We start from the raw sequence: 12,431 nt of genomic DNA on the forward strand, positions 1-12,431 counted from the left end.
CCGCTTGCCCGGAGGAGGAGGGGGGCAGAGAGGCGAGGAAAATGCAACATGGCCCAGCAGCTGCAGCAGCAGCAGCGGAGGCGGGGCTGTGAGGAGGGGCTGCCTGGCACGTCCTCCGCGGCCCTGACGCGCGGGGCTGAGAGCCGCTGCCTGCCGGACGCCTTCAGCCCGGGCGCGCGCACAGCTCGTCGGTTCCACGAGACATGGGGCTCTGCTACAGCCTGCGCCCGAGGCTCTTCGGCGACTCTGGAGGCAGCGAGCGCGCCCCCCCAGATGTTGCGCCCGGTGCGGCCGGCCCCCCTGGCACCCCCCACGCTACGCCACTGCTCCCACCCCCACCCCCAAAGTCACAATACCTAGAAACGCCAGACAGCCCAGGAAGAGCAGAAGAATGCAGGAGGTAATGATCCAGATGTTCCCACTGGGCAGTGACGCAGCTGCAGAGATAAGAGGGGAAGGTGATCACAAACATCTCCACTGCGGTGGGAGAATCGGTTCAGCGCGTTCCACATTTCGGAGGAGGCGGTAGGAGAACAATCTCTTGTAAACCCGTTTCCCAGGGTGTGCACTCCCAAGCCTCTTGGCTCCAAGCCTCGGGCTTCGATCCCACCAGCCGCTCCTCCTCCCTCCCTCCAGGTGCTCTCGGGCCTCTGGCATGTCCTTCTCCAAAACCTCTCTGCCCAACCCTGGCATCAGCTTCCCTCCATCTCCACGGCACTTTCCTCTGATGTTTTAATTAAAATTAAAATTGGGCAGGGGGGGAAAGGACATCTCCCACTCCATAGGCAGCCCCCTTCTCATCTCGACAGCCAACATTCCTGCATCCTCCCTGTTGCCTTCCCACTTTTGAAGGCCTTGATGTGGTAACTACATTGCTCTGGCAGGGAGAACCAGGAAAGGCAATCGCTGCAACACTTTGTGCAAACTTGTGCAAAAGAAGCAACAGTGCAAGGCCCGTACACATTCTATCTGGGGCTGGTGGGAGTTGCACATGGCCGCAAATAGCTGGAAGGGACCTGCTAGCAAAGGCTGCAATCGATTGTAAAGCTTCTTGAGGGCAGGGGCCTGCCTTTTCCTTGCGCTATTCTGCAAAGAGTAGAACATATACCAGGGCTCAGCAAACTTTTTCAGCAGGGGGCCGGTCCACTCTCCCTCAGACCTTGTGGGGGGCCGGACTATACAGTGGTACCTCAGGTTACATACGTTTCAGGTTACATACGCTTCAGGTTACAGACTCCGCTAACCCAGAAATAGTGCTTCAGGTTAAGAATGGTTTCAGGTTAAGTACGGACCTCCGGAACGAATTAAGTACTTAACCTGAGGTACCACTGTATTTTGGAGAGGAAAAAATGAACGAATTCCTATGCCCCACAAATAACGCAGAGATGCATTTTAAATAAAAGCACACATTCTACTCATGTAAAAACACCAGACAGGCCCCACAAATAACCAGAGATGCATTTTAAATAAAAGGACACATTCTACTCATGTAAAAACACCAGGCAGGCCCCACAAATAACCAGAGATGCATTTTAAATAAAAGCACACATTCTACTCATGTAAAAACACACTGATTCCCAGACCGCCTGTGGGCCAGATTTAGAAGGTGATTGGGCCGGATCCGGCCCTTGGGCCTTAGTTTGCCTACCCATGGTGTACACTGTATAAAATAAAATGCAGCCTGGGTTGCACTCTGCAAAGATATCTTCAGTTTCGCGAAGCAATGCTTAATTTGTTTCCTTTCTTTATCTGGCCAAGGCCTAGTGTAGCACTCTTGAGGTGAAAAGAGTGTCCTGTGTAGTCTAGTTTCTCTGAGGGAACATGGCTGTTTTCTTTTCTCATTCTTTTGTCTCTGGGGATGTTTGCAAAACAGTTTGCTTTCAGCAAAGCTATACTGCCAAGACGAGAGAGCCAGGTTCAGTTCCTCCCTCAGCCCTGACACTCAGAGGATGGTTTGGGTCAAATGCTGTATCTCAGCCTAAGCCAGGGGTGAGCAAAATGTCAGTCTGCTGCTGACATATTTCAGGGTGATTCGTACTCAGTGCTTTTTTCTATTAAAAAATGTTTAGGGGTACTCTCATTTTGACTCAAGAAAATCATCATTTTATAGTTCAAATTGGGGAACATAAATACAGTGGTACCTCAGGTTACATACGCTTCAGGTTACATACGCTTCAGGTTACAAACTCCGCTAACCCAGAAATAGTGCTTCAAGTTAAGAACTTTGCTTCAGGATGAGAACAGAAATCATGTGGCGGCAGCAGGAGGCCCCATTAGCTAAAGTGGTGCTTCAGGTTAAGAACAGTTTCAGGTTAAGAACGGACATCCAGAACGAATTAAGTACTTAACTCCTTCAGTACCACTGTACAGTAAATGGACAAAAGTACAAAGATTCACAAAATGTTTAGGGGCATGCGTACCCCCAGAAAAAAAGCACTGTTCGTAGTACAGTGGTACCTTGGGTTAAGTACTTAATTTGTTCCAGAGGTCCGTTCTTAACCTGAAACTGTTCTTAACCTGAAGCACCACTTTAGCTAATGGGGCCTCCTGCTGCCACCGCACCACCGGAGCACGATTTCTGTTCTCATCCTGAAGCAAAGTTCTTAACCTGAAGCACTATTTCTGGGTTAGCGGAGTCTGTAACCTGAAGTGTATGTAACCTGAAGCGTATGTAACCCGAGGTACCACTGTAGTAACTGTTTCTGCACTCCCAATTGTTTAACAATAGCAACAACGAAAAGATTGGTTTCCCCCCAGAGTTAGGTGGCTGAAAAGCAGAAAAAATGGGAAGTGGAGAGGGGGAAGCAGGAGTGGTTTGTGTGTGAAAGGGCTGGGAGGTCATGTCTGGTTGCAAAAACAAATTCCTGGACTGAGCATGTCTTGTGAGACACCCTTAATTCTAAGCATGCAGAGCTCCCCTGTTCCGTCGCGTTGCTTCTGTGACTGGTTAGTGGATTTAAGAGTTTTAGTAAAACAAAAACAAAAAAACAATGTAGGTACGTCAAGCTTGAAATCTGCCTACTCCTGGCTGAACCCACCTCACAGGGTTGCTGTGAGGATAATATATTAGGCCACAACAATGCACACCTCTCCAAGTTCCTTGGAAGGGCAGGATAGAAGTATAACAAATGAATAAATACTCAGATTCCCTGAGATTCCCTGCTCATTTGCGTACATTATACAGTCATACCTCTTGTTACGTTTGCTTCAGGTTAAATCTTTTCAGGTTGCGTCCTGAGGCGACCCGGAAGTACCGGAAAGGGTTACTTTCGGGTTTCGCCGCTTGCGCATGCGCAGACGCTTAAAATGATGTCACACGCATGCGCAGAAGCAGCAAATCGCGATGTGCAAATGCGGGTTGCATTCTGCTCATGTTGCGAATGGGGCTCTGGAACGGATCCCGTTCACAACCAGAGGTACCACTGTACTAGATTTGGTTCAGTTATGTCCATAAAAGTAGTGGCTTCGTTTCGGCCAGAAGGAGGCAGTGTTCCCCATTTTCGCAAACTGCAAGTTTACATCTTGTTAAAATGGCACAAGAACAAGCCAGGAATTTTTTTACTCCTGCTCTGGGGGATCATATACAAACCAATGGCTTCAAGTTAAGAGAAAAGAGATTCTGACTGAACATCAGGAAGAACTTTCTGGCTGTAACTGTTGTTCGATAGTGGAATGGTCTCCCTCCGAAGGTGGTAGACTCGCCTTCCTTGGTGATTTTTAAGCAGCAGTTGGATGGTTCTCTGTCACTGATGCTTGAGCTGAGATTCCTGCATTGCAGGGGGTTGGACTAGATGACTCTTGGGGTCCCAACTCTACGATTCTATGATACTAGTCAACTGGCAACTCTAAGGCCTCTAAATACACCTTATTTCTCCCTTCACTCTCTCCATCCGCGTGCTTTGAACAGCTGCCCACCAAGAGAACATCGTGTGAGGCAAACAGTTTGTTGTTCTATGATTGTTACATTGAGGTTGCATAGATGTTTTATGAACAAAGGAACCAACTTTGAAAATCCCTGTGTTACAAGAGTTCAAGGTCAAATTCAGGTTCAAAAGAACTCTTGAGGTAGGGACCCTTTCAGGATTAAAAAGCAAGGGCCACCACATCTCAAGGAGTGGCTGTAATAATGTGTTGACATTTATATCAACATATTTAATGAATATTGTTATAGATTTGGGGGGACCCCCCTAAACCCTAGAAAACCCTGGTAGGATTTTGATTAATTGGGATATGGATGAAAGTACAAGCTGCAGAGGAATCTCTGGGCTGGCTTAAGTAAACCAGCCCGGCTGGCCTGGTGAAGAGGAAATCTGTTAACTTGACAAAAGGGATTGGTGGGCCAGCCAAGAGGAATCCTTTGGCCTGGGGAGACAGATGTTGCCAAGGCGATGGGATGTGTGTTTGAAGTGACAGGAAAATAGAGTTTTTAGCATGATGTTCTGGAAAGAAGGAGGAGGAAGAAAGACTGGGATCCATCTTGGGCAGGCTGGCTGAAGGCAGGCTGGGAGAGATGCCTTTGACTCCAGGGCTGCACGACTGTCTCAAATACCAGAGTAGGACCGACAGAGAAAAGATGTACTTTCACACTGTACATATGGTTGTCTGGGAGCCATGGCCAAGCCTAGCATTCTGTGCCTTGATCCCATGCAGGCGTTAAGCACTGTTGCTGTTGTGTACACATCAAATCGGAAGGAGTACATAGAATGTAAGACCCCATGTGCACTATACATTTAAAGCCGAATCATACCACTTTGTGAAGTCATAGCTTCCCCCAAGGAATCCTGGGAATGTAGTTGAAGGGTGCTGAAAGTTGTCAGGAGACCTCTATTTCCTGCACAGAACTACAGTCCCCAGGTTCTCTGGGAAGAGGGGTTGATAGTTAAACTACTCTTGAGAACTGTAGCTCTGTATACGTCTCAAAAATTTAATGGGTGAAATGCAGGGCCGGCCCAAGTCATTTTGGCACCTGAGGCAAACTGCAAAATGCCACCTCCCTCCCCCACAGGGAAGAAGGGGTGAGTGAAGATCTATATTGGGAACAAAGGGAGAATAAAGTTCTACATCGGAATATGTAGCCCCTTTGTATCCTGCTGCCTGAGGCAGGATACACTTAACCTTGCCTCATGCTTGGGCCGGCACAACCATGGTTCTAGGACTCAGGCTTAGAATGTGTGCTCTTGTTGTGCTTACCCATAGACACCCCTGTGCTTCCAGCGCTAGAAAACCAGAGACTTAGAGCCAGTTCTGCCCTCCCTTCCATGTGAACCCCCATATGGGTTCAGGACATTTCTTGGAGGAGATGTTTTGGAAGGGAGCCCTAGTCCTGCAATCTGATGGTTCCCATCGGAGCAAGCAGCTCCCGCTTCTCCAAATTGTACTTATCGGTCTGACTCAGAAATGTGCTGTGCGAGACTCTCAAGGTCTTTGCTGAGTGAGTGGGTCACCCCCACCCCTGATATGCAGGAGTGCACCTGTGGGTGGGATGTGGGAGGGGAGACACAACTTTTCTCACAGGGGTTTGGAGAAAGCCTGGGCAGGAAACAGCAGCAAAAAGAAAAGAGAACTGTAAAGGAGGAAGAAAAGACATGGGAAGGGAATACAGTGGTACCTCAGGTTACATACGCTTCAGGTTACAGACTCCGTTAGCCCAGAAATAGTACCTAGGGTTAAGAACATTGCTTCAGGATGAGAACAGAAATCGTGCTCCGGCGGCACAGCAGCAGCAGGAGGCCCCGTTAGCTAAAGTGGTTTTCAGGTTAAGAACAATTTCAGGTTAAGAATGGACCTCCAGAACGAATTAAGTTCTTAACCCAAGGTACCACTGTATTAGGGACGCGGGTGGCGCTGTGGGTTAAACCACAGAGCCTAGGACTTGCTGATCAGAAGGTCGGCGGTTCGAATCCCCGCGACGGGGTGAGCTCTCGTTGCTCAGTCCCTGCTCCTGCCAACCTAGCAGTTCAAAAGCACGTCAAAGTGCAAGTAGATAAATAGGTACCGCTCCAGCGGGAAGGTAAACGGCGTTTCCGTGCGCTGCTCTGGTTCGCCAGAAGCGGCTTAGTCATGCTGGCCACATGACCCGGAAGCTGTACACCGGCTCTCTCAGCCAATAAAGCGAGATGAGCGCCGCAACCCCAGAGTCGGTCACGACTGGACCTAATGGTCAGGGGTCCCTTACTTCATCACTGTATTAGAGTTACACCCCTATGGTTGCAATCCTAACTTCTCCAAAAGAATCCCAGGAACTGTAGCTACAATGCCAAGCATCCTTAACAAAGTATGTTGCCCAGATTTTTTTGTAGGGTAGACAATGCTTTAATGCATGTTGTTAGGATTGTGCTGTTTGTTTCTATTCTAGGGTTGCTATAGATCCGGAATTTAAATGCTGGAAGTAGTATTTGGGTGGGGGGACTGGGAAAACTGGGGAAATGTCTGAATTCCCCCCCCCCAAAAAAAGCTCAGCAACTTCCCCCCAAAAAAGCTTCTTTTGTGCCCGGATTTATCTCACTTTAATGGTCCTAACATTTGCCGCTCAGTTGCAATCCATGTCCTGCCTCCTTCTCCTCCTCCTCTCGACTCCCAGGCATCCCCAAACTCCGCCCTCCAGTTGTTTTGGGACTACAATTCCCATCATCCCTGACCACCGGTCCTGTTAGCTAGGGATGATGGGAGTTGTAGTCCCAAAACAGCTGGAGGGTCGAGTTTGGGGGTGCCTGTTCTATCCTGTAACTCCCCACCGACCCCTGACCCCATAGACCTCCTTACCCTTCCTCTTTCCAGGCCCAACATGGCTGATGTTAGCATTACACAAATCAGATCTGCACCTACAGGACAAAGTAACCGTTTTGGCATCCTCAGAAGATCGAGACTCACAGGCTGCAGAATCGCAGGCATCTTTTTCACTGATCCAGCAACCTGGATGGGCAGAAGACAGGGAGAAGAGGGAGTTCAGATAAACAGTTTAATCAGGGGAACATCGCATCTCCGTAACCTTGAGAGCTAGATTCCAGGCAGACCCTCCTTGTATGCCAGTTTTATCTGCTTTGTTTGCATAGTTTAAATGTTATTTTGTTTTTCTGCTTTTCACGGATTTGCAAGTGCCCCAGACAGCTATAAATTTAACAGAAAAACATGGAAAGGGGGGAAAACAACATTAGAAGCAGCAGCATACAAATACAGAGAACAATGAGAAGGAAAAGGGGTTTCAAATTCAGCCTGCAGGTCCTTCAGTGTCTTAAAAATATATATGCCACTATGAAATTAACACCGTAGAAAATAGGAAAGGGACCAAGAGAGAACAGCTTCTTCAAGGCTATCCAAGGAAGCCCATAATTGTGCTGGGATTTGAATTCAGGATCTGATTTCCACCGTTCCTCCCATTTCCCCCAGCCAACCCTCACTTAGTCCTTGTGGGACCTGGGGTCCTCCCCCCACATATTTTGTAGGGACTAGAATTCAAATAAATTGAATTTTTGCGTCTCGGTCCTGTATACCTGAAGGAGTGTCTCCACCCCCATCGTTCAGCCCGGACACTGTGATCCAGCGCCAAGGGCCTTCTGGCAGTTCCCTCCCTGTGAGAAGTGAGGTTACAGGGAACCAGACAGAGGGCCTTCTCGGTAGTGGCGCCCGCCCTGTGGAACACCCTCCCTTCAGATGTGAAGGAAATAAGCAGCTATCCTATCTTTAAAAGACATCTGAAGGCAGCCCTGTTCAGGGAAGTTTTTAATATTTAACGCTGTACTGTTTTTAACACTTGATTGGGAGCTGCCCAGAGCAACTGGGGAAACTCAGCCAGATGGGTGGGGTATAAATAATAAATTATTATTATTATTATTATTATTATTATTATTATTATTATTAACTATTGGCCCATATCCTGATTCTCACCCTGCATTTGGACATTGCATTGTGGGCATGCGTCTCTCATCTCCAAGCATCCACACTGGTTTGCCCTGAATTAGTGCCCAGCCCACACTAATAACCATGAGAGAAGCCTCCAACTTGAAAGAACCCATAGCAGCATTCTATGGAAACCAATAGCCCAGGGCCAAAGAGCTGGGTGCAAAGTTGTGCTCAATATTGGTCTCCCCTGAGCTACTGCTCCACCTCCTTTGGTTGCTGCCAGGGCCTCCTTGCAGAGCCAGGCAGAGGCCCAGACCAGGTAGATAATGTGCCCCCCCCCTTTTTTTACCCTGGGGATAACTGAAGACTTATAAATAAGTAAGTCCAATGGTACCTCAGGTAACATACGCTTCAGGTTACACACTCCACTAAGCCAGAAAGAGTGCTTCAGGTTAAGAACTTTGCTTCGGGATAAGAACAGAAAACGTGCTCCAACAGCACGGCAGCAGCGGGAGGCCTCATTAGCTAAAGTGGTGCTTCAGGTTAATAACAGTTTCAGGTTAAGTACGGACCTCCGGAACGAATTAAGTACTTAACCCGAGGTACCACTGTATATAAATAATTTTCACAAAAGTTATGCTGGCAAATACCGTATTTTTTGCTCTATAAGACTCACTTTTTCCCTACTAAAAAGTAAGGGGAAATGTGTGTGCGTCTTATGGAGCGAATGCAGGCTGCGCAGCTATCCCAGAAGCCAGAACAGCAAGAGGGATCACTGCTTTCGCTGCGCAGCGATCCCTCTTGCTGTTCTGGCTTCTGGGATTCAGAATATTTTTTTTCTTGTTTTCCTCCTCCAAAAACTAGGTGTGTCTTATGGTCTGGTGCGTCTTATAGAGCGAAAAATACGGTGATTTTATTTCAAGGCTTGAACCGCATCTGCATATAAAGACATTATGGAAAGTATAGCTATACAATAGTGCTTTTTAAAAATACATAGGGGAAAGGATTATTTTAAGTATTTACATTTAAAAATGCTTTCCTAGCTTTCTTTTCTGCGAATTCTTGAATGACGCAGGAAAAATCAAGCAACTTCACCTTGAATATGCTGACTGAGGCCCCCTTTGGAATTGGAGGCCCGGGCCAAGTGGCCTATATGCCCCCCCCCCCCCTTTCTGGGCCTGGTTGCTGCTGGCCCACAGCCTGCAAAATCTGCCTGTACTTTTAAAATGTGTTGGGGAGGAGGGGGGGATAATTGGGTGGTTCTTGTTCCTATTATGCATTTTGTGTTTTAATCCTGTGATTTTATCTTGTGAACTGCCCTGATATCTGTGGGTATAGGATGGTATACAAATTAAATCAATCGATCAATCAATCAATCAATCAATCAATTATAGCAATAGTAATAATAATACTTTCACTACTGCCCGCCCCCAATAGATGCTAACAAATAACAAAACTGAAAAAAGCTCAACAACTTTGGTGCCCCCCAACAAGAACAAAAATCCTGGCTACACCCATGTTCCTCACTGGCCCTATTTTGCATTCTGTATATTTTTGCTTGGCTGGAATGTGCCCTTGAACTCTGATAGTGCCTTTTGCTTCTCTGGATGGAGGAAGAGAAGAGAGACAGAATGGTACCTCAGGTTAAGAACTTAATTCGTTCTGGAGGTCCGTTCTTAACCTGAAACTGTTCTTAACCTGAAGCACCACTTTAGCTAATGGGGCTTCCCGCTGCTGCTGTGCCGCCGGAGCACAATTTCTGTTCTCATCCTGAAGCAAAGTTCTTAACCCGAGGTACTATTTCTGGGTTAGCAGAGTCTGTAACCTGAAGGGTCTGTAACCCGAAGTACCACTGTAGTAGTCTACTGAAAAAAGATATAGAGTGGTACCTCGGTTTAAGAACAGGCCGGTTTAAGAATGATTTGGTTTACAAACTCCGCAAAACTGGAAATAGTGTCCCGGTTTGAGAACTTTACCTCAGTCTAAGAACAGAATCCGAACGGTGTAAGGGCACCGGTGGCAGGAGGCCTCATTAGGGAAAGCGCACCTTGGTTTAAGAACTGACTTCCGGAATGGATTAAGTTGGTAAACCGAGGTACCACTGTAATTCGCACCTAGTGCTTTGCCCACCGATTGCCTCTGGCCCCACTCACTACTGGCATGTGGCCCTTGGAAGGCTGCCTAGCAAGAAATGTGGCCCCCAGTTACCCAGCCCTGACGCAAGGTTTTGCTTCAGGCCTGCTCTCTCTCACCTGCCATCAGATTTAGGGAGATGCCCCTCTTTCCTTGCAGCGGCTCTCTCTCTTTTTTTTTTAAAAAAATATTTATTCCAATTTTAAAATTACAAAAAAAGAAAAAAGTAGAAAAAACAAACAAATCACATACATCTTACAAAAAACAGACAGTAAAAAGAGAAATACAAAAGACAAAAAATCACAATAGAAAATAACAAAAATCAATTAAACCATTACAACCGTCTTCCCATTTACTTGTTTCCATGACTTCCTCTCACCTCCCTGCTTTGTATTCTAATTTGAATCGTATCTCCAGCAAATCCTTCTAACCTTCTTTTCTTTTACTTATTTTAACATTCGAAAGTATTTAATTCTCCTCTATCTTTATTTTACACTTCATATTTACTTATTCCATTATACCCTGTCTGCCAATACGGTCTAATATTCTTCTCCAACCTTTTCTAACATTCTTTTATATTACAGTGTTTCTGAAGATATATTTTACATTTTTTCCAGTCTTCTTCCATCAACCCTTCTTCCTGATCTCGAGCAGCGGCTCTCAACCTGTGGGTCCCCAGATGTTGTTGGACTACAACTCCCATCATCCCTAACTAGCAAGGCCAGAGCTCAGGGTTGATGGGAGTTGTAGTCCAACAACATCTGGGGAGCCACAGGTTGGGAACCGCTGCGAGTCACATGCTCTCCTTAACATCCTTGGGAAGTCTGGGGTTGTGGGGTGTTTTTTTTTGCAGAGTTGAGCAGGAGAACATCACAGCCTACCGTATTTTTCGCTCTATAGGGCGCACCTGACCATAGGGCGCACCTAGTTTTCAGAGGGGAAAATCAAGGGGGAAAAAATGATCGCTTCTCCCAGACCTTTTCCCTGCTTTTGCGGGAGGTGGGGGAATTCCCCCATCTCCCGCAAATGCCCACAGGAGCCGCGCACCCTTTAAGGAGCGCACGGCTCCTGCGGGCTTTTCGACCAGGAGGGAGAAGGGACTGACACGGCCAGTCAGTCCCTTCTCCCTCCTCGGGGAAAAGCCTCAAAGAGGTCGGGGAGTAGCGCAAAGGCGGCGCGCCGCCTTCCCGCTGCCCCCCGAGCTTGTGGGGCTCACGGTGGCTTCGCGTTGCTATCGCTGAAGCCAAGGAGCCTGCATTCGCTCCATAGGACGCACACACATTTCCCCTTAATTTTTGGAGGGGAAAAAGTGTGTCCTATAGAGTGAAAAATAAGGTAACTAGCCGAGGAGTGAAAGCAGGTGGGATTCTGTGGTGAGGAAGGGAATGCCAGGCTCCCAGCGGGGAATCCGCGACTGGTGAGCTCTCACTCTCAGCCACAGGTAGTTGCACGAGTGGCAACGAAAAGGTTCCTCTCCCGGCCAAACTGCAGGAGGAAAGGTGGGAGTTGCTGCTTTTTTGGTACACGCTCGCGCAAGGTGCACTCTGACCTCATCTTCCTCGTCTCTCCCCATAGCAACCGCCAGCTCCCCAGCCCTCTTTGGAAGGGAGGGAAGAAGGGTCAGCGTGTGAGAACGCTGGCCGGGAGCTTTCTCTTCGTCTTTTAAAACTTCTCTTTTATCTTTTCAAACAGCTACAATGAGGGACTAAAGGCTTGTAGCGATACATTTCATAAGCTGGAGTCTGATATATGTTGGCTGGGAGCGATTTCTAAGGCAAACACCCCCAGCTATCTGTTCTCCACTAGTTTTTTTTTCTGCTCTCATATTCTGAGGAAGGAAGGAAGTGTGGCATAGTGGTTAAAGTGCTGGACTACAGCAGAGGAGAACCCAACTTAAAATTCTCACTCAGCCCTGAAGCTCAGTGGGTAGCCTTCAGCCAGTCACTGTCTCTTAGCCCATAACAGGGTTGTTGTGAGGATAAAACAGGGTAGCTGGAGAAAAATGATGTTCTTGGAAAATAATGGGATGGAAAATGCAATATATAAATAAATGAGGGCTCCAAGTGATCATTGGGCAGAGCCACACCACACTTTTAAGGCGCCATTCAAAGCCCGTGACTTACCACAAATATTCGTGGGAACTGTAGTTTTCCCTCACCCTCCCCAGCACCCTTAACAAACTATGGTTCACAGGATGTTTTGAGGGAAGCAACATGCTTTAAATGTGCGTTGAATGTGCATTAAACGTGTGGTGAAGTGCAACTCTTTCTGAGCATAACGTGGTTCATGCGCAGTTTGTTTTGGGAAGCCTAGATACCAAAATCACCACACAACGTAAAACTGAATACGCAGGAAATGTTTGGCATGCTTGTAAGGTAAAGGTAAAGGGACCCCTGACCATTAGGTCCAGTCGTGGCCGACTCTGGGGTTGCGGCGCTCATCTCGCTTTATTGGCCGAG

General features: G+C 47.5%; 1 protein-coding gene and 1 long non-coding RNA gene across 2 annotated transcripts in view; one reads left to right on the forward strand and one right to left on the reverse strand.

Moving 5' to 3' along the window:
- The window catches only part of AMHR2 (anti-Mullerian hormone receptor type 2), a 35,657-nt gene that overhangs the window by 20,909 nt on the left and 2,317 nt on the right, over positions 1 to 12,431 (reverse strand). The window contains exons 2-3 of the mRNA XM_080994699.1: positions 6,826 to 6,912; positions 357 to 437 (exon numbers count right to left, since the gene is read on the reverse strand). Of these exons, the coding sequence (XP_080850825.1) occupies positions 357 to 437; positions 6,826 to 6,912 (168 nt within the window). The remainder of the gene's footprint in view (positions 1 to 356; positions 438 to 6,825; positions 6,913 to 12,431) is intronic.
- LOC308471154 overlaps positions 1 to 12,431 on the forward strand; it is a 36,927-nt gene that overhangs the window by 16,145 nt on the left and 8,351 nt on the right. The window contains exon 2 of the long non-coding RNA XR_013982717.1: positions 348 to 525. This is a non-coding gene — a long non-coding RNA (uncharacterized lncRNA). The remainder of the gene's footprint in view (positions 1 to 347; positions 526 to 12,431) is intronic.

This window comes from Podarcis pityusensis, assembly GCF_964106645.2.
Source record: "Podarcis pityusensis genome assembly, chromosome: 2".
NCBI classification, from domain to species: Eukaryota; Metazoa; Chordata; class Lepidosauria; order Squamata; family Lacertidae; genus Podarcis; species Podarcis pityusensis.